Source organism: Astyanax mexicanus, unplaced genomic scaffold, assembly GCF_023375975.1.
Source record: "Astyanax mexicanus isolate ESR-SI-001 unplaced genomic scaffold, AstMex3_surface scaffold_34, whole genome shotgun sequence".
Lineage (NCBI taxonomy): Eukaryota > Metazoa > Chordata > Actinopteri > Characiformes > Acestrorhamphidae > Astyanax > Astyanax mexicanus.
This window is the reverse complement of record NW_026040044.1, coordinates 3620961-3643636: the sequence shown is the minus strand read 5'-3', so window position 1 is coordinate 3643636 and position 22676 is coordinate 3620961. Positions and strand designations below refer to the sequence as shown.

The following is a 22676-nucleotide window of genomic DNA, read 5'->3' as shown; positions in this document are numbered from 1 at the left end:
GGGAATCAGCAGCAGGTAGGTTGCTGAACTTTAGCGCTCCACTGCTATAACTCTATTTCTGTATCGGGTTTTTGAAGGGTTTCCAAATACTTACACTCAAAAACAAGGGCTAGCGAAACAAAAAAGAGCTAGGCCAAAAATGTAATTAGATGTTAGCGCCCCTACTGGGTTGGCACGCTAATATAGGCATTATATATGATCGTTTTTGCATTTTTTTTGTACACAGAGAAATGTATGTTATATTATAAGTAGGGTGTGCCATATCGTACTGTACGCAATATCACCAACATTTTTGAAAATTGTAAACAATATTATACCCTGAAATATGGTACCATATCACCCACCCCTAATTATCACATCAGGGTTCTACTTTTTTACTGTTTTTAGCAAAAAGAAAATTCACACTGTTCTCATTTCCTATTAAATATCTACTAGAGACAGATTATATCTGTCCAGTATCATGGATACATGGAGATATTAGGAGTGCATTATTAGGGGTGTGCCATATCATATCATATGCAATAATATATATATTTTTTCCTGATAATTTAGTGTTTTGTCATATCGCCAAGAGTATAGTTATCGCAAAAATACCATGAAATATTGTGATATTATTTTAGGGCCATATCGCCCACCTCTAACTATAAGGCCTGAGTTGCGCTAAAACCGAGAATGACACTGAGAATGTTCTAGCAGGAAGTTTATCTGCTCTTCACGGTTCAGACTGTCACTGTTTGAGATGGAGCTGAAGTTTTGACAGTGTGAATGCCCACGCTTCCCTGCCCACCTCCCAGCCTGAAAACCCGCACTAAAATAATGACTCACACACAAAAACCTCCCAACAAAGAGAACATCAACACCGTCTGAGAGTCTGAAAATAACCCAGATAACAGCTCCATCCCCCCAGACCCCGCCCACCCCCGCTCAGAGCCCCGGCGTCTGCTCTCTCTCCTGCTTCAGCTTCGTTAGCTTCATTATTCACAAACCCAGACTCAGAGAGTCAAACCATCCATCTTGTGTTTACATCACACAACCGCAGCGTCCAAATCCCAACAGACTGCTGTATTACACTCCGTCTGACGCCCACCGGCTCCGCGCCCCCTGTAGAGTCTAACTACTGACTCTCAACAGACAACGCTAGCGTTAGCATTAGCTTACCACTGAGTAGACTGAGCAGAATGAAATACAACGACTAAAGAGCACAAAAATAAGAATTTAAAGGATGAAACACTATATGAAGAAAAGTAATAGGACACTTAACTCATTCACACTAATTTTCACAAAATCTGGCCCAAATCTGGGTTAAATCTAGTTCAGATTCTAGCACAAATGTTTGGCACAGTTTAATATGGGAATCTACATGTGCCAACATCCCAGTTGCAGAGTATAATATGGGGATTGGCCTTAGATATACAGTATGCCATCACCCTGGTTGCTGAGTATAATATAGGTATCGACCCGAGCCTTATGTGCCAATGCCCCGACTGCTTTTTACAGTATGGGAATCGATCTGAGCCACATGTGCATCACCCCGGTTGATGAGTATACTATGGGAATCAATCTGAGTCACATGGGTCAACACCCTCTGTTGCCAAGTATAATATGTAAATCGGCCAGAGCCACATATGCCAACACCCTGGTTCCTGAGTATAATGTAGGAATCAGCCTGAGCCACATGTGCCTATACCCAGTTGCAGTGTGTAATATGGAAATTGGCCAGAGCCACATATGCCAATACCCGGGTTCAGAGAATAAAATATCAGAATCGGCTTCAGGCTCATGTGCCTACACCCCTGTTGCCAAGTATGATATGGGAATCGGCACAAGTCGCATCTGCCAGTATAATATGGGAATAGATTTTAGACACATATGCCAAGGCCCTGGTTGTAGAGTATAATATGGGAATCAGCACAAGTCGCATCTGCCCAACAACCTGGTTGCTGAGTTTAATAAAGAAATCGACCCAAGCCTCATGTGCCAACACCCGGTTGCAAAGTGTAATATAGGAATCGGCCTGAGCCACTTGTACCAACAACCAGGTTGCTGAGTATAGTATGGGAACTGGCCCAAGCTGCTTGTGCCAACACCCCGGTTGCTAAGTATACTATGGGAATCGGCACAAGCCGCAACTGCCAACACCCCGGTTGCCGAGTATAATACTGTATGGTAATCACCCCGCAAAACTTTTGCCAACACTCCAGTTGCTGAGTATACTATGGGAATTGGCCTGAGCCTCATATGCCAACATCCCGCTTAGTGAGTTTACTATGGGAATCCACCTGAGCCTGCACCACTGTTGCAGAGTATAACATAGGAATTGGGCCACAACACTTTTGCCATCACTCTGGTTGCCAGGTATAAAACACATTCAGCCATACATTATGTCAGCTTGGGTCAATTTTTCATGTTACCTGGATAGCTTCTTCTGAAAACAAGGCTATTAAAAAGTGTTTAATCTGCTTTTGTTGGAGTAACTTTCTCTATTGTCCAGAAAAGACTTTCTACTATATTTGGATATGACTGCATTCAGCCACAAAGCAGATTTAGAGTAAAATCAGGATGATGGATGGTAAACTCCAACTCATCCCCAACTCCCACACAGTACTGAATGGAGCTCCATCATTTCATCATTAAGCTCTGATTTACCAAACCAGCTGCTGATATGAGAAGTATAAATAATACTAGACTCCATCTAAACAAGCCATTTTCATTCAGATTTTCTCAGGGGACTAAAACTTTTAAAGCTCTGTTTATAGTAAACCATTAATAGTCATGTGAATCTGCAGCTGGAAAGTAGGGCTTCTGTGTGGATACAGGTGCAGGGATCTCAGAGAGTTAGATAAGCACAGGGCTGTGTCCCAATTCTCTCCAGCTCTAACTCGAAGTGTAATCAGTCACTAGAGCTGCAGATATTAATATATAGATACAGCCGTCTTATTATCTCAGTCATATACAATTTAACATCTCACTATTAAACGAAGTTAAATAATCCACTTAATATTAGATGCCAACACCCCGGTTGCCAAGTATATAGGAATCGAATTGAGCTGCTTGTTGGGAATTGACCTGTGTCGCTTGTTCCAACACCCCGGTTGCTGAGTATAATATGAGAATTGACCTGAGGCACTTGTTCCAACACCCTGGTTGCCAAGTATAATATGGGAACTGACCTAAGTCACTTGTTCCAACACCCCGGTTGCTGAGTATAGTATTGGAATTGACCTGAGGCACTTGTTCCAACACCCTGGTTGCCAAGTATAATATGGGAACTGACCTGTGTCGCTTGTGTCAACACCCCAGTTGCCAAGTATAATATGGGAATTGACCTGAGTCACTTGTGCCAACACCCAGGTTGTTGAGTATAGTATGGGAATTGATCTGTGTCGCTTGTGTCAACACCCGGGTTGCCAAGTATAATATAGGAATCGGCTTGAGCTGCTTGTTCCAACACCCTGGTTGCTGAGTATAATATAAGAATTGGCCTTATTAGAGCAGCATCCACTTCTCTACTGAACTCTAATGGACCATCACACAATGGAAATACAGTGTATTGTGTTCAGACCAATCAGTATTCATGATCTTTTTTGTAAGAAATTGATGCCATGAGGTCTTGATCAAGGACAAAAAGATAATCTTAAAAGAACACCTTCGAAATCTCAGAGCAACATATGTTGCATTCAAGACCACATCAAAAACAAAGCAAAACTAATGCTAAAATATATCACCTGAAACTCTTCATTAATTGGTATTATCAGTGCTAAAACATCTTTTTAAATGTTGTGAGAAGGAATGGCAGCATTAAAAAGTGGAAAATGCTGACTTATCATCCAAACTTTGGTTAAATATGTTGGATAAACCTGAAATATTTTTGGTTAATACTGATAAAAAGTTTTTTTTTTTAAAGAGGAGAAGAAAAAGAGACTGTAAGGGCGAATTGGAACACGCCCGATCAGTCCTCCTGCATTACACAAGAACACAAACATCTCACCCAGTCTGAGTAACGACTGTCTGCCCCCAATAAATGGGCAAAAGGTGAATATTTAACTTTGAGACGTTTCCAGTGTACTTTAGACCCAGACGTCCTACTAAAACATAATAAACAGCAGAGGAACGAGGAAGAGCTGATCTGAGAACTGATCAGACAGACTGATCTTCCTCTGCTCTGCTGAGACAAACAATCTAATAACACTAATAGGTCCAATCAATACTCCACTCCACTGATAAAATCAGCCCAGATTACAGACACGCATTAATCAGCAACAGATAAAACACAGCGCTGAAAATATTCCACTATCTCATTCATAATTAACATTATAAACATATTTCACAGCAGTTTAGACCACCAATTCAGCACAGTTTAAAACCATCAATTAAACCTATACAGCAGTTTAGCCCCTCCCATTCAGCCTATACAGCAGTTTAGCCCCTCCCATTCAGCCTATACATCAGTTTAACCCCTCCCATTCAGCCTATACAGCAGTTTAACCCCTCCCATTCAACCTATACAGCAGTTTAACCCCTCCCATTTAGCCTATACAGCAGTTTAACCCCTCCCATTTAGCCTATACAGCAGTTTTACCCCTCCCATTCAGCCTATACAGCAGTTTAGCCCCTCCCATTCAGCCTATACAGCAGTTTAGCCCCTCCCATTCAACCTATACAGCAGTTTAACCCCTCCCATTCAGTCCATATACAGCAGTTTAATCCCACCCATTCAATCTATACAGCAGTTTACCCCCTCCCATTTAGCCTATACAGCAGTTTAACCCCTCCCATTTAGCCTATACAGCAGTTTACCCCCTCCCATTTAGCCTATACAGCAGTTTAACCCCTCCCATTGAGCCTATACAGCAGTTTAACCCCTCCCATTCAGCCTATACAGCAGTTTAATCCCACCCATTCAACCTATACAGCAGTTTAGCCCCTCCCATTTAGCCTATACAGCAGTTTAACCCCTCCCATTTAGCCTATACCGCAGTTTAACCCCTCCTATTTAGCCTATACATCAGTTTAGCCGCTCCCATTTAGCCTATACAGCAGTTTAACCCCTCCCATTTAGCCTATACAGCAGTTTAACCCCTCCCATTCAGACTATACAGCAGTTTAACCCCTCCCATTCAGCCTATACAGCAGTTTAACCCCTCCCATTTAGCCTATACAGCAGTTTAACCCCTCCCATTTAGCCTATACAGCAGTTTAACCTCTCCCATTCCGTCCATATAGCAGTTTAACCCCTCCCATTCAGCCTATACAGCAGTTTAACCCCTCACATTCAGCCTATACAGCAGTTTAGCCCCTCCCATTCAGCCTATACATCAGTTTAACCCCTCCCATTCAGCCTATACAGCAGTTTAACCCCTCCCATTCAGCCTATACAGCATCTTAACCCCTCCCATTCAGCCTATACAGCAGTTTAACCCCTCCCATTTAGCCTATACAGCAGTTTAACCCCTCCCATTCAGTCCATATAGCAGTTTAACCCCTCCCATTCAGCCTATACAGCAGTTTAACCCCTCCCATTCAGCCTATACATCAGTTTAACCCCTCCCATTCAGCCTATACAGCAGTTTAACCCCTCCCATTCAGCCTATACAGCAGTTTAGCCCCTCCCATTCAGACTATACAGCAGTTTAACCCCTCCCATTCAGCCTATACAGCAGTATAAAAGCAGAGTGGGTCAGTACTGCAGACAGACATTTGGTTTATCAGGTTTCAGACAGACGGCTCCAGTCTGGCTCTCTGTTAAGAGGCAGAAACACAACCTGAGGTCAGAAACGAGTTGAACAGCGGCGGAGAGAGTAAACACAGAGGAAGAGGAGGAAAAGGATGATCCTGAAATAAAGCATATTTACTCTGCCCTGATTCACTGTTAAACATAATTTAACATGATTTAAACTGTTATATTATCAATACAAAAGATGAAGCACTTTAGATTCCAAATAAAAACACTGGGATTTACTTTTAACCATTAATATCTTCCTGTATGAGGAAACTCACTGTATATATTCTGATTAGGTCAGGGCAAAATTCGTTAATGGTTTTGTTAACTAGCAGTGTTTGGTTTGGGTTGGATTGTTCTAGGTTGGGTTGGGTTGAACTGGTTTGGTTTGGGTTGGATTGTTCTAGGTTGGTTTGGTCTGGATTGTTCTAGGTTGAGTTTGGTTAAATTGGTTTGGTTTGTGTTAGGTTAAATTAGTTTGGGTTGGATTGATTTGGTTGAATTGGCTTGGTTTGGATTGGGCATCAGGTTGGTTGTTTGGATTAGGCATGCCATTTTAGAGTGTTTCCCTTTGGCTTGGTTTGGATTGGGTTGAATTAGTTTATGTTGAATCAGGTTGGTTGGTTTGATCAGGTTTGTTAACTTAGAGTGTGTCCCCCCTTGGCTTGGTTTGAGTTGGGTTGGGTTTGGTTAGTTTGGTTTGGTTTAGTGTGGGTTGGGTTGAGTTGAACTGGTTTGGTTTGGTTTGGGATAGATCAAGTTGGTTGGTTGGATCAGGTTTGTTAACTTAGAGTGTTTCCCCCCTTGGCTTGGTTTGGTTTGGGTTGGGTTGTACTAGGTTGGGTTGGGTTAAATTGGTTTGTTTTGGGTTGGATTGGTTAGAATTGGTTTGGTTTGGGTTGGTATGGTTTGGACTGGATTGGTTTGGTTTGGTTTAGGTTAAGTTGAATTGGGTTGGGTTAAATTACATTGGTTTGGGTAGGATGACTGAGGTTGGGTTAGATTGGTTTGGTTTATGTTGGATTGGTTTGGGTTGGATTGGAATAGTTTGGGTTGGGTTGGTTTGGTTTGGATTGGATTGTATTTGGTTACATTCATTTGGCTTGGATTGTTTTGGCTTGGGTTACATTGGTTTGGATTCAGTCTGGTACAGTAAACTGTGGCAATGAAGTAAATTTAGACAAATGATTCTGATCATTACAATTCTGTCAATAAATAATATCATGATGCAGCTACATCCTTCAATATCTAACTCCTGTTTTGATCAAGCCATCACCTCAGGTAACCAGCCCTGAGTGCCCCTGGACTCTAAGCTCAGGGGTCGTAATGACCTTATAAGGCATTATAATGCCTTATAAGGTCATTACGACCCCTGAGCTTAGCTTATAATGCCTCAATGGACCCCAATAGCAACCTGTGATGAAGCCATAGTGACACATCCCACCCGGCAGCTGTGTGTCACACAGATGCTCTGTTTAAACAGCAGAGAGAATCAGATTAGATCAGATTTCACACCGATTTTCACCCAGTTCACCACTTCCAACTAATTTACCCTCAGTCTGATCGGATTTTCCAGTTCAGGAGCTCCGTCTGAAGCAATCTGCCAGCGCTGATGATCTGCTGGCGTGAAATAAAGAAACGAGCCACTCATTTTAACACTCTAACTGAAAAAGTACTTATTTTACCATCCACAGCTTTTATAGACCTGGCACTGTGTGTACACCCCCGCTTATTACATACGCACATATGCACACACAACAGCACAAACCCAGACTTTACATTTACATCAATAATTAAGTAAAGAAAAAAATACTTTAAAAAGAAATGAAGGTCAGTCAATCCGAAAAGAAGAATTTCAAGAATTTAGACCATCAAAAATGTTATGATGGTGAAACTGCCACTCATCAGGTCCGCCCCAGAAAAGAAAGAGCAAGAGTATCCTCTGTTGTACAGAATAAGTGGTAACACTTTCTATGAATGTCATCTTTATTAGATGCTATAACCACATTCATAACATATCAATATGCATTCATAAGGCATTATAAACATGGCTATAAATGTTTATAAAAACGCATAACCCATTATAGCCATGTTTGTTGAGCCTTATGACCTGTGATTATAATACATTATAAGCTGTGCTTATAATATATATGTTAAAATAGTATGTCTCTATTATTAATAATCTAGTCCTACAATGAAAGTCTGGCACTTTACTTAGAGCGCACAAAGACCTGTTATAATACATTATAATTGACTATAATTAATATTATAGGGACTGAGTTTTTTGGTATTGATGTATAACATGTTATAAACACAGCTATTAATGCATTATAATCACAGTTCATGATGCATAATAAACATGGCTATAATGAATTATAAATTTTTATAAATATATATAGTCATGTTTATAATGCCTTATGAATGCATTATAATGTGTTATGAGTATGTCTATAGAGTCTTATAAAGATGACATTCAAAGAAAGTGTTATTCAAAGAAACCACAAGTTAACAAACAGCTCCCCAGATAAGAGCATCTAAAAGCTTCTTCACAGAGTATTTTGGTTGGTCTAACAGCCACTATAAACCTATAAAAAGAGGAAATTGTGTAAATCTGAATTTAGCAAACTACTTTTCCTTTAAGCAAGAGGTGCATCTAGTTACTCCATCAAGCTTCTCAGAAACAACACACACACACACACACACACACATCACAAACACTAACACACACACACTCTCACACTTCCTCTTAACACATCCAGTCAGTCAGTTCTGATGACAGGAGCTCTCAGTAAGGGCAGAGCCGTCAGAGCTGATCTGTGTCTCGGGTTTCTGGTTTAAGTGTCGACCCGTCTCACAGTCCGGCTCAGTCTTCTGCTTCAGTGTTCTGGTTCTGGTTCTGTCTGAGGAGAACGAGCGCTCTGCTGTAGACTACAGACAAAACTAACTACTTAACATGAGTGTACACGTTTTCAAGCTATAAAGACCGAATTCAGCAAGGTCACACTGCTCTATTGACCACCTTAGTAACCACCTAGAATCACCATATCTACCATCTTGGACACATTGGCTATCACTTAGCGACACCACAGAAACAACCAATTATATCGTAGCATACCATACCATAACACAATAAGAACCACCTTGGACATGTTAGCTACCACTTAGCAACCCCTTAGCAACCACCTAGAAACCACTTAGCATCACCATAGCTATAAAGCTATAAAGATCAAATTTGACAAGGTATTGGTTAAAAAGTTTGGGGGACAACTGCACTATTGACCAAATATTTTTGTATTTCAGTGTCAGGCAACACCTTAGCATCACCGTAGCTACTACCTTGGACACATGAGCTACAACTTAGCAAAACCAATACAACAACCAGTCATATCCTAACAACACCATAGCAATCACCTTGGACATGTTAGCAACCACTTAGCAATACCATAGCCACAACCAAGCAATCCATAGCGACACAATAACAACCACCTTGGACATGTTAGCTACCACTTAGCAAAACCAATACAATAACCAGTCATATCCTAACAACACCATAGCAATCACCATGGACATGTTAGCTACCACTTAGCAACACCATAGCAACAACCAGGCACATCATAGCTAAATCATACCAACCATATAGCAACACCTTAGCAACCACTTATTTACAACTTAGCCTCACCATTGCTATAAAGCTATATAGACCAAATTTGGTCTATAAGGGCATAGAACCAGCTACTGGTCAAAAGTTTGGGGCTCTATACTCAACACTGCTCGTTTGAAAAAAACATATTCGTATTTCACCATCAAGCAACAACTTAGCAACACCATAGAATCCACCTTGGACACATTAGCTACCACTTAGTCTACACCATAGCAACAACCAGGCATACTATCGCAACACATTAAGAACCACCTTGTACACGTTAGCTACCACTTAGCAACACCATAGCAACAACCAGGCACATCATAGCAACACAACAGCAATCACATAGCAACACAACAGCAACCACCTAGAAACCACCAAGCATCACAATAGCTATTAAGTTATAAAGACCAAATTTAGCAAGATCATAGAACCAGCTACTGGTCAAAAGTTTGGTGGACACTGCTCTATTGACCAAACATATTTGTATTACACCATAAAGCAACACCTTAGCAACCACCTAGCAACACCTTAGCAACCAAACAGCAACAGCTTAGCATCCCCATACCTACAACCTTGGATAGATTATCTACCACTACCGCAACAACCATACTGGTTATATAGTTTGGGGGACACCACTCTACTGACCAAACATATTTGTATTTTACTATCAAGCAACACCTTAGCAAAGACCTAGCAACACCTTAGCAACCACCTACCAACAACTTAGCATCAACATAGCTTCCACCTTGGATGATGCGCAGAATTAGGTGTCTTAGCCAAGGACTCTTTGGTAGTTAATTAATGCAGAGTAGTTTGAGTTTAAATGCCCAGGCTGGGAATTGAACCATGGCCTTATTCAAATTTGTGGGCGTGGTTAATCAATGTTCCAGAGCTTGTCTGAGGAAACCTTCTCCAGAACATCTACCAGAACCACCCTCACCTCCCCACAGTGAGAGCAGTAGTAGTATTCACGCCAGCAGAACAGCAGAGGCAGGAGGAACTGGGCCACGCTACGCTAATAACAGCGCTAGCCCAAGGACACAGATTTCTGTGAGTGCGTTCTGCTCACACACACACACTCGCGGCTGCTCTTACACACACTCACACACACACTCGCGTCTGGCTGTGCAGCTCTGTTATGGGGTCAGCGGGTTGGCTTCCTGTTTCTTCAGCCCAGGAGAAAAGGAAACAAAAGGCAGGGAAAGCGAATCCCAGCGAATTTACAGAGCAGAAAAGATTTTAGCCTGATCTCACTGTTAGCACAGCGCTCATGCTAACACCACAATCTCCACTTCCTCCAGCCATGGCACGAGTCCAGCTCACTGAAGCACAGGTAATCTCGGCATGTTGGGCCAACAAACATATACACATATATCCAGCAGACCTCGGGCAGGTGGTCCACCAATCACTTACAGGAGCTAATTAGCTAGCATGAAGCTAACTGCATGATTAAACCAATACATAACTGTGGAAAGTAAAGACATTGCAGTTGTGTTTGTTGAATTTCTACATAGAAATGAAGTCAATATTGTTGAATTTGCAACCAGAATCAATGAAATAGAGACCAGAGGTGGAGCCAGACTGGTCGGTTTGCTGTTTAAACCAGGCATGAATGTGATTGTGTGTCTCAGCCTGCCTTCATTGAGTTTACAGCCTTTCACACTACATGACTGATTCATTGGAACTCAGACACGGGGATTTTCTGATTAATAGATAATTATAACGGGGAAAACTTAAACAATAACAGAAATATTCGTATTAAATAAAAATAAATAAATAAATAATAAAATACAAGCTATACAACATTATTGTAAACACAAATACATAAGTGCTATGCATCTCATTATTCCACAAAGCAATATGACAGCCTATTATTATATTACTGTACATCAATATTTACATTATACTAAAATTTAGATAAATAACCATATACTGCTTTTTTTTAATGCTCAAAAACACCTTACTGTGACTCTGCCAACTGCCGACTTTCTGAATACGGTAAAAATCAATATTCAGCACTAGAACTCAGACAAGAGGGTTTTCTCACAAACAGATAATTATATAAGAGAAAAAAAGACAAATAAAACTACAAATAAATAAAAATAATAAATAAATAAGTAATGACATAGACTACACGAGATTAGTTTAAACGTTAATACATGCGTGCTGTCCATCTCCTTATTCCACAAATCCATATAACAATTCGATTTTTCATGTTAAAAATAATAAAAAATAATAAATAAATAATAAATTAGTCTAGAGTTCAGATAATTAATTACAGGCTCACAAATTACGATCACGATTCTTTCACCTGGCTGCTCTTCAGAAACACCAGAACTAAACACACGCGAGAACTAGTGATGCCAAACCAGAGAATCTCTATAGAGGAGAATACGCACTTAAAGTGAGTCCAACATGAACATGTTCATATGAAGCCAAAACTGAGCAAAATCAGAATTTTTAAATGTCTGATCAGTTTTATACTGAAATATGTATTTATGTCCTCAACACAGAACTATGTCAAATGTTTCAGAACCACAGACATCATTTTTCATAATTTATAAGCCTTTTAAACATGCTCTACCTGTATCTCAGCTCAGGATCAGCTCACTAATCAACCAATCAGCTCACAGTAGCAGTAATGCTGCTAGAGCTTTACAGAGTAAAACCTGTTTTCTGTGGATAAACTGAAATATACGGGACACTTTCTTTGCTTTTTTTACTAAAATACATTATTTTACTTTCTAAAATTAAGCAAATACTCAAAACAAGTAATTCATTTTTAGTTATTTAAAGTTTTTAGCTTTTAGCTTCATTCACCCCATTTATAGAGCACTCACTCGCTCAACTTTTACAGAGATGTGGATTTCATTATCCAGCAGGACTTGGCACACTGCCCACACTGCTCACAGTTATCTGAGACACTGATTTCTGGGTTTTCATTGGCTGTAAGCCATGAAACCCATCAAAAATAAAAGAAATAAATTCTTAAAATAGAGACTCTGTGTGTTTAAAACATCTATTTAATATATGAGTTTCGCATTTTTGTGAACTGAATTACTGAAATAAAGCAACTTTTTTAAATTAGATTCTAATTTTTTGAGATGCACTATTATAAATAATCTAGAATACTGTAGTTTTTTTTTTACAATTGTTACAGTATCGCAAAACAAATATCACAATACTGAAGCTTCCTGATATTTTCCTACACCCACAGCTAAAGTGAGATGAGTTTTTCAGGAGATAATAATGGATTGCTCTTCTCCGTCCAAGTCAGTCGGCCAGCCTGAGCCTCGCTGAGCAGCTCTTACTCCACTAAATCAGGGCGGAGGGGAAACGGCTGCATTAGGGAGCTGATGGAGCATCACCGGACATCATAACCACAGTCCGGAGACGTTCACGCCTCATCAAACCAGCATCTGTTAACAGCTAATAACTTACAGACCTGTAACTGGAGGAGTCTGAGTGTAGAAAAAACAATATACAGCTCTGAAAAAAATATTAAAAACTCTTAAAAATGATGAGTTTCTTTGATTTTACCAAATTAAAAAACCTCTGGAATATAATCAAGAGGAAGATGGATGATTACAAGCCAGGAGTAAAGCAGCATAAAATTATACAAAAGCAGTGTGTAAGACTGGTGGAGGAGAACATGATGCCAAGATGCATGAAAAAAAAATGTGATTAAAAACCAACCAGAGTTATTCCACCAAATATTGATTATTTCTGAACTCTTAAAACTTTATAAATATGAACTTGTTTTCTTTGCATTATTTGAGGACTGAAAGCTCTGCATCTTTTTTTTGTTATTTCAGTCATTTCTCATTTTCTGTAAATAAATGCTCTAAATGAGAATATTTTTATTTGTAATTTGGGAGAAATGTTGTCTGTAGTTTATAGAATAAAACAACAATGTTCATTTTACTCAAACATAAACCTATAAATAGCAAAATCAGAGAAACTGATTCAGAAACTGAAGTGGCCTCTTAATATTTTACAGAGCTGTGTATCCAATAACTATACATATTTACGTAAGTATTTAGACACTTTAAGGAGCCAGGTTTTAAGTTCTACACTCACAGTACAATGACATACATGCCAAATGTCATAGGACACCAGCCAATTCAAGCCAGACACTGCCGGTCACCATCATAACCTTTGTGTTGCATTGTCTTTAGGTGTGGATGACGTGGCTCTATAATAATATAACAATTTACATTTTAGGGTATCATATATTTCACACTATAAGATGCACTTAAAATCCTTTATTTTCCCCAAAAATTCATCAGAGCTCCTTATAATCCGGTGCTCCTTATGTATGAATTCTATCAGTCAGGTATTAAGGAGCAGTAAAGCCTCTCTGCTGAAGTACAGAGTTATATAGGAGTTTCAGTTTAGTTCTCCAGCACCAAGGCTGGAGCAGCATTAGCATTAGCTGCTAACCATGCTAAGCGCTAGCTTTTTTGCTACTCAGAGGTGAGTATTATCGGACCTCAGCTAGCACTGCTGGAGCAGCATTAGCATTAGCCGCTAACCACGCAAAACACTAGCTCTTTCTCCTTTCAAAGCTGAGTATTATCAGCCTGTAGCCTGCTGCTAACCCCAGCTAGCACTGCTGGAGCAGCATTAGCATTAGCTGCTAACTACGCTAAGCACTAGCTCGTTCTCCATTCAGAGACCAGTACACGGTATGTTTGTCATAACAATGTTCTTGGCGATATGACAAAACACAGAAACATATTTATTTAAAAAGAATATACAACTGCAGCAAAATAATTATCAGTGCTATTTTTCTTATGAATGTAATATTTTCAAACATTACGTAGAAGCAAATAAAATCTGTAAACTTTTGTCTATTTTAGCAAACAACCATGACATAACGCTGATTTTGTATGTAATAACAATAATAACACATTTAATAATGCAACTCAAAAAGAGTAATTTATGAAAGCTTATGGCGATATTATTCTGCATTATACCTAGTGAACTTGCCATGAGCATGTTAGCCTGCCCACTACACGCAACCAAAGCTAGTGTTTCCTCCGTGTCTATGTTACCTTCTGGCTCTCTTGCTTCAGTTATATTCAGATCTTGATTCTCTGTGTTGATACTGAAAGGTATTTCTGTAAAACGCTTTAATACAGTAAATAAATTGGACTTAATTTGATTTGATTAATCAGTGTTCAACCTCACTTTCAAGATATATTCAAGATATCTCACTACTTATGCAGGTTATTATGATTAGTTTACATACTGCTGTCCCATGACTTTTGGCATGCCAATATATATATAGTCTCTATAACTAATAATTGACTAATTTAAAGGGACGCTCTTAAACAGGCATGAGCAGATAAGTCCAGCACTAATGGTGCCCAGCGCCAGGCCTGTGTCAGGGGGGTGTAATGCCCCCCCAGCACTAGGTTGGATGAGTTTGAGGCTGAATGCAATCAAACCCTCCTCACAGCAATGTTCCAACATCTGTTACTACAGTAAAAGAGGACAAATTACCAGATAATACTGAGAGAACACTGAAACAGCTGGTGTTTTAATGTAATATTTGATAAATCAGCACAGGAAATGTTTTAAATACATAAAAACGCTCTATTTAAACCTGTAACTCCAGAGCCGATCCTCACAGTCAGTCTGATTGTGAAGCCAAAACTCCCCATAAACACACTGCAGCACACTGCCAGAGCACAGCTGGCCATAATACAGGAAATGTGTCTCCACTGCATAACTCAGTGGAGGCGCAATTTAACCCTTTTTATATGTTTTATATGTGAACTTCATTACAAAGCAAATAATCACACAGGGTGTGTTTAATCACTGTATACTGCATTAAACAGGTGCACACTGAATATTCATCAATATTCTGGTTTGTTTAACACTGTTTTGTTCAGTACATAATTTCAAATGACTTTAGTATTAATCTACAATACAAAAAAATAATGAAAAAACACAGAATTAAAGGCATTATTCAGCGACTAAAATAATTTGACCAAAAATGCCTAAATAAGTAGAAAGATTAAATAATTGATACAGAACAATGCTGTGTTTTGTTGGTATGTCTGCTAAGATATTAAAAGTATTTATATTTAGACTATTTAAATTATTCAGTGGTGCTAATTGTGGCTTCATGTGCAATATAGTGGATTTGGAATGTAAACTGGATATTTATATTTAAGCAAAAAAAGATGCTATTGTTAAAAAAATAATAAGGTTTGAAAAAAAAAAACATATTTCACATTCAGTTTTAATTTTCTTATTTACATGCCTAGCAGTAAGCAGCAATGTATACATATACTATATACAGTAAATTCAGTGTTTTTCATTATTTTAAAATGTTCTGTGTTGTAGATTTTAATACTACAGTCATCAAACTATAAAGAAAAACATGTAATTGTTTATTAAACTAAAAAATGTTCAAACAAACCAGAATATGTTTTATATTTGACATTCTTCAAAGTAGCTCCTCTTGCTTAGATTAGTCAGTTTTATGAGGTAGAGTCTCCTGGAATTCAGGCTTTCAGTTAACAGCTGTGCTGAACTCATCAAGAGTTAATTACTTGAATTTCTTGTCTCTTAATAAAGTGTTTGAGAGCATCAGTTAAAGTAAAGTAGTGAAGAGGTAGAGTTACAGGTATACAGTGAAGAATAGTGAATATTTGAGTAATGTTCGAATCCAGGTTATGAGAAACAAGAAATACTGAAATACTCAACTAAATAAAGAACAAAAATGACTTTAAGAAACAAATGAAGAATTTCAAGAACTTTGAAAGTATCCTTAAGTGCAGTAACCACAAAAAATACCATCAAAAATGTTATAATGGTGAAACTGGCACTCATCAGGACCGCCTCAGGAAAGAAAGAGCAAGAGTTTCCTCTGTTGGAAAAGATAAGTTCGTGAGGATGAGTTACCAGCCTCAGAAACCACAAGTTAACAGCTCCTCAGATAAGAGCACCTAAATACTTCTATACAGAGTATTATGGTTTGTGTATAAACTTTTTTTACTGGTACTTTATATACAGTATAAAGTAAAATGGAAAAATGCATTTCCTCATGAAGACAAATACTGTCATTGTTGCACAGCATAAGCATGCTCATTTCCAGGAATTGGATAAGCTGTGGTCACCATGGTATGATAAAAATGACAAAAATTATGCTTTATTGTCAAAAATGTATTATCTGAGCTTTTCTAGACATGCTCACAGTGGTGTTTATTACTAAATTAAGAACACAAAAATACTCCATCGTTTTTTATAACCAGAATGACCTTTGTGTTTGGACCATAAACCCATGTCATAAGTAGAGCACAGGGCAGAGAAATGTGTGAGGTTACTCGGCCACATGCTACTATCATTTCAAATGTGGGAGATTCTTATGTGTTCTATAGATAGAGCACAGTGGAAAAGTGTTTACTGAAAAAATGCAGAATTCTGCAGCACACTGACCACACTGATTAAACTCATAAGATGGAAATCTGACCCAAAAACATTCTTCATAAATTACAACACGGCAGTGTCTTCAGTATAAATTTAGTGTGGACAAATACGAGGCAGCAACCAGCAAGCATTTTACAAGTACTGGTGTTAGGGATTGTGGTGGTGTTGGTATTATAAATGGTATTATAGGTGGTACTAAGACGGTCATAGTTGTTAGTGTTAGTGTTATAGGTGTTACAGGTGGTATTATAGGTAGTGTTATAGGTGGTACTGCTGGTGTTCTATGTATTATATATGGTGTTATAGGTAGTAGTGTTGGAGCTGTACGTGTTCTAGGTTGCATGGTGGCATTATAGCTGTTCTACGTGGTGTTATAGATGGTAGTAATAAGTGGTATTGTTTGTATTGTAGGTGTTATAAGTGGTGTCATAGGCAGTAGTGTTGGTGTTATAGGTGTTTTAAATGTTACAAGTAGTTTAGTTGGTGTTATATGTGGTACTGTTGGTGTTCTATGTGTTGCATGTGGTGTTCTAGGAGGTAGTCTTGGAGTTATAAGTGGTGGTATGGGGTATTGTGGTATATAGACATTGTATATGGTATTATAGGTGGTAGTGTTGGTGTTATGGTGGCATTACAGCTGGTCCATATGGTATTATAGGTAATCTATATGGTATTACAGGTGGTACTGTTGGTGTTGTAAGTGTTCTAGGTGATACGATGGTATTTAGGAGGTCTATATAGCATTATAGGCGGTACTGCTGGTGTTCTAGGTGGTAGTGGTGGTGTGGTAAGTGTGGTACCTGTTCTGTCAGCCCTGCAGAAGGTTGGTGTTGTAAGTGTTGTAAGTGGTATAGGTGGTCTATATGATATTATAGGTTGTCTATATGGTATTACAGGCCGTAGTGCTGGTGTTGTAGGTGGTGTTGGTACTTGTTCTGCCAGCCCTGCAGAAGGTTGGTGTTGTAGGTAGTGTTATAGGTGGTAGTGTTGGTGTTGTAAGTGTTCGAGTTGATATGGTGGTATAGGTGGTCTAAATGGTATTATATGTGGCCAACATGGTATAATAGGTGGTAGTGCTGGTTGTACCTGTTTTGCCAGCCCTGCAGCAGGTTAGTGTTGTAGGTAGTGTTATAGGTGGTAGTGTTGGTGTTGTAAGTGTTCGAGTTGATATGGTGGTATAGGTGGTCTAAATGGTATTATATGTGGCCAACATGGTATAATAGGTGGTAGTGCTGGTTGTACCTGTTTTGCCAGCCCTGCAGCAGGTTAGTGTTGTAGGTAGTGTTATAGGTGGTAGTGTTGGTGTTGTAAGTGTTCGAGTTGATATGGTGGTATAGGTGGTCTAAATGGTATTATAGGTGGTCAACATGGTATAATAGGTGGTAGTGCTGGTTGTACCTGTTCTGCCAGCCCTGCAGCAGGTTGGTGTATTTGCTCAGAACTCCCTCCAGCTGGGCTTTACTGCGCCTCCCCATCGAGCCCTGGCTCGGAGAACCGCAGCCGGAACCGGAGCCGGAGCTGGACCCGGATCCCGGGGCAGAACCCTGCGCGGACCGACCCGTCCTGCGCGCCCAGCTCGCCTTATCCAGGCCCGCGTGCAGCGTCTTCTCCATGGCGCGCGTGCGGAGGACTCGAGGCTTTATCTGCGGGCGTGGGTCAGTTCCATCAGAACCAGCGGAACCAGCGGACCCATCTCCGGTCCAGAAGAGCTTCTATCTGTCTGATCCTCCTCCCTCCATCCTCCTGTTCTTTCTCCTCCTCCTCCTCGGCCTTATACGCGCCGCGGCCGCGCTCGCGCTGATCCCGTGGTGCCCGTGCTCGCGTCGCGTGCTCCGGTGGGCAGTGGCATGGCACGAGCGCGGGGTGTTTACACTGCAGCGGTGGGTGGATCTCTCTGTCTCTCTCTCTCGCGCGCGCTGAGTGAGTCTTCTCCTCTAGGAAGACACACGCACGCGCACAGGCGCGCGCACACGCACACTCCTCCTTCCCTCCAGCAGCTCCAACAAGCTGAAGCACCGCCCACCACTTAGCCCAGCCCAGCCCGGCACGCGCAGCGCGCGCCCCGCGCCCCCCTTTACCATCCACCCTCTATCCGCAGCCCAAACCCGCGCGAGGGCTTCTACGTGGCGCGCGCGTGCATTTCCATCCTCCTACCGTGTTGTGACGTCACATACGAGGAGTTTCAAAGCATGCATGCATGTCTCTCTAAAGCAGCAGCTTCACATTAACTATAGAGATCCTTCTGTATGATTCAGTGTCCTGTAGGAGCATTTCTTTAGGTGCTCCTAGTGTCTTGTAGGTGCTTCATTCTTCATTAAATTCTGATACAATATAAAGATCACTATCAGACTCACATTATGAAGAAAAGTGGAAAACAGGCACGTGCACATGGATTTACAGTGCCTACAGGTTTCAGATGGTCTCAGATTGTCTTTGAAGATCATTTAATAGATACTTGATGATCTAAAATCTAAGATCTATTGGACTAGACTAACCCATTTGGTTCAGTTTAATTGGTTGAGCAGCTTCTAGACAACCAACAAGCTCGGTCAATGTTTGATGAATGGATTGATGGATGGATAGATAGATGGATGGACTAAAGGTAGGTAGGTGGATAGGTTGGTTTTAATGGGAATCACTGTAAACTGATTTTATTCAAAGTAACTTTGCAGCATTTCTATTGGTCCATTCTTCATTAAATTTAATATAAAGATCAGGCCAAATGGATGGACAGATGTATGTATGAATGGATGGATGGATAGACTGAAGATTTTATGAGAAGGTCAAATGGACAGACGGATGGATGGATGGACTGAAGGTTTTATGAGAAGGCCGAATGAACGGACCGATGGATGGATGGACTAAAGGCAGAATGGACAGACCGACAGATTTCCAATAGATGGATGTATCAATGTATGGATGGAGTGAAGGTTTTATGAGAAGGTCAAACGATCTATGGCTAAATCCGCTCTGCTGATTCTAGATCTGTGTGCGGGGTCATTTGTGCTGGTTCGAGGTAAATGGACTGAGTCTGATCAGTCTTTGGTCAGAATCTGCTCTACTGATTCTATAAATCTGTTTATGGGCTGGATCTGTTGTGATAATTCTGGATATATAGGCTTGGACTGATCTACTGATTTCAGAGTTTCTACTGAGTTTTCAGCTCCTTTGGTCTAAGTATAATCTCAGGCTCTATTATCATGGTCTCACAGTAAGTAATAAAGTCACTAAAGGCCTGCACGCTCCTCATCCTTCATCCTGACTGACTCGGTCTGTCTGCCCGTCTATCACTCCATCCTCAGAAACAGACAGACACAATATTATATTTCTTTAATGATGGTCTCGGAGGCCATTTACAGTAAAGCTGCAGCTTCAGTCAGACCACTGTCCAAAAACTGAATTAAATTGGGCTGAAAAATCCATCCTCAGATCCATTACAGCAGAGCCTGATGCAGAGTGCTGATCCTGAGCTCCTGCATCTCAATACCCTGAAAAAAAACGAGGAGTTTTTATAGTCCGAATGGAAAGTTTGGAGAGAATAACTTCAGCTTCCATTCATCATCCAGAGTTAGCGTGAAGGATCTACGTGAACACAGCAAATGCTTCTCCCAATCTGTTTAAGTGTTGGCTGGAGATGCAGCCGCCTGGTCCATCAGAGACAGTTATTACCGTGAAAAATTTCACTTGTCAAGTTTAGAACAATCCTGGCAGGATGAAAAAAGAGTGAATCGATCAACTCCATCCAAGCAAAGTCCCGATTTAAACCCCATTAAAACAACAAAGCAACAAAAACACATCACAAACTAGAGATTCCACTGAGACTGAGGGCAGGAGTGCAACATAACCCATAAAAAGCTGAGGAACTTGTGGTATATCTGTATATCTGTGTGATATCAAATAAATATACATTCCCTATATACAAATACACTAATACAGGGGTATACAGTATATACCTTACCTTTCACAACTGGAAGCTTAAACAATTCCTAAGATCCACAGCCCACACAAAAATCTACCAATCAACCATCTAAAATATAAACAAAATGCAGCCCAACAATCAACGTAGCCAAACATTGCTTGAACTGCCCCTTTAAATGAACCTTTTATTGTAAAATACCCAGTTTTTAACTATTATTTCTCCATAATAAATAGTCACATAAAACACAAACAATAAGACCTTAGACATACTTTATTACTCTGGTATCATTTCACCAGTTTCTTTAAGTGTATCAGACACAGGAGTGCTGCTGGAGTTCTTAAACACATCAGTGTCACTGCTGCTCTGAGAGTAGTCCAACAACAGCGACTTGTGGGCAGTGTCCTGTAGGCAGTGTTTTGTAGGCAGCGTCCTATAAAACAGGGTCGTACGAACAGTGACTTGTGATTAGCGTCCTGTGAGCAGCGTCCTTTAAAAGGCATCCTGCGGAAAGCATCTTGTGAGCTGCGTCCTACGAACAGTGTCCTATTAACAGCATCCTGTGAATAGCATCCTGTAGGTAGCGTACTGTGGGAAGCATTCTGTGTGTAGCGTCCTGTGAACAGCATCTTGTGAGAAGCATCCTATGAATAGCGTCCTGTGGAAAGCATCTTGTGTGTAGTGTCCTGTGTGTAGCATCCTGTGGGCAGCATCCTGTGAACAGTGTCCTGTGAGAAGCATCCTCTGAATAGAATCCTGTGGAAAGCATCTTGTGAACAGCATCTTGTGGGGAGCATCCTGTGGGTAGCGTCCTGTGGGCGGCATTCTGTTTGTGGCATCCTGCGGGTATCGTCATATTGGCAGCATCTTGTGAAAAGCATCCTGTGAACAGAATCCTGTAAACAATGTCCTTTGAGCAGCATCCTGTGAACAGCATCCTGTGGGTAATATCCTGTAAGTAGCGTCCTATGGGCACCATCCTGTGGGCTGCGTCCTGTGGGCAGCATCTTATGAACAGCATTTTGTGGGCAGCAGTCGTTTTGGCAGCATCCTGGAAACAGTGTCCTGTGGGCAGCATCCTTTTGGCAGTGTCCTGTAGGCAGTGTACAGCTTTCTGTGGGGAGTGTCCAGTCACCAGCACCCTATAGGTAGCACCCTGTTATCAGCAGTCTATGGGGAACAAATTCCCTATTAATAACCTTGGTTTAAGAGGATGCTGTACTGATGAAGTTGTTGGTAGATTGATCCTGACTGTGGATTTGGATGTTCTGGTCCTGACTCAGCTCTTTGCAGACAGATTGTTTTTTTATATAAAAATTGTTCAAGAATTAAATTTTGTCTCAGATTAGAGAAACATCTTTAAATCCAGTGCCTGAGAGATGAGGTGGAGCTGCAGAGGCACAGTGTTAAAGATGTCCTTGAGTTTATGGATTGTATCTGTGAAGGCCTTGTACAGTCAGTGTAAAACATCATCCAGATACCGTGACCTCAGGACCCGGTGGTACAGATTCAGCCGGTGTAATTTATTAAAGCAGGGATATAAAATGCAGTTCAGAAGTAACCGGACACTGAGATCACAGGGCTTCTTAGCATTATTATTGGACAACCCTGGAAATATCATAGTCATTGGTCAAGTACTTGGCACCATTAATGCTCTTGTGGCTGAATGCAATCAAAGTCTCACAGCAATGTTCCAAAAGCAGGATAATCTCTTTTTAATACCCTTGATTTTATAAGAAACAATGAATGAGCAGCTGTCCCAACGCTTTTCTTCATGTAGTGTATCTTCTGCAAAATAAAGAGTTTGGTTGTTAAGATAAGTTAAGATATTCAATTCATTGATTCTATTGTTGCTGACAGAAACTACATGATCGATAGGGTGAAACATTCATCAAATAACAGCAATATTCCAATCACTTTGTCAATAAAGCTTGGTGATCCATATTATGTAT

The 22676-nt window shown here is 40.3% G+C and overlaps 1 protein-coding gene across 1 annotated transcript in view; it reads right to left on the bottom strand.

Moving 5' to 3' along the window:
* Positions 1–18787, bottom strand: part of LOC125790057 (oxysterol-binding protein-related protein 10-like) — an 80733-nt gene extending 61946 nt beyond the window's left edge. The window contains exon 1 of the mRNA XM_049473171.1: positions 18207–18787. Coding sequence (XP_049329128.1) covers positions 18207–18421 — 215 coding nt within the window. The 5' untranslated portion in view covers positions 18422–18787. The remainder of the gene's footprint in view (positions 1–18206) is intronic.
* Positions 18788–22676: the final 3889 nt, after the last annotated feature.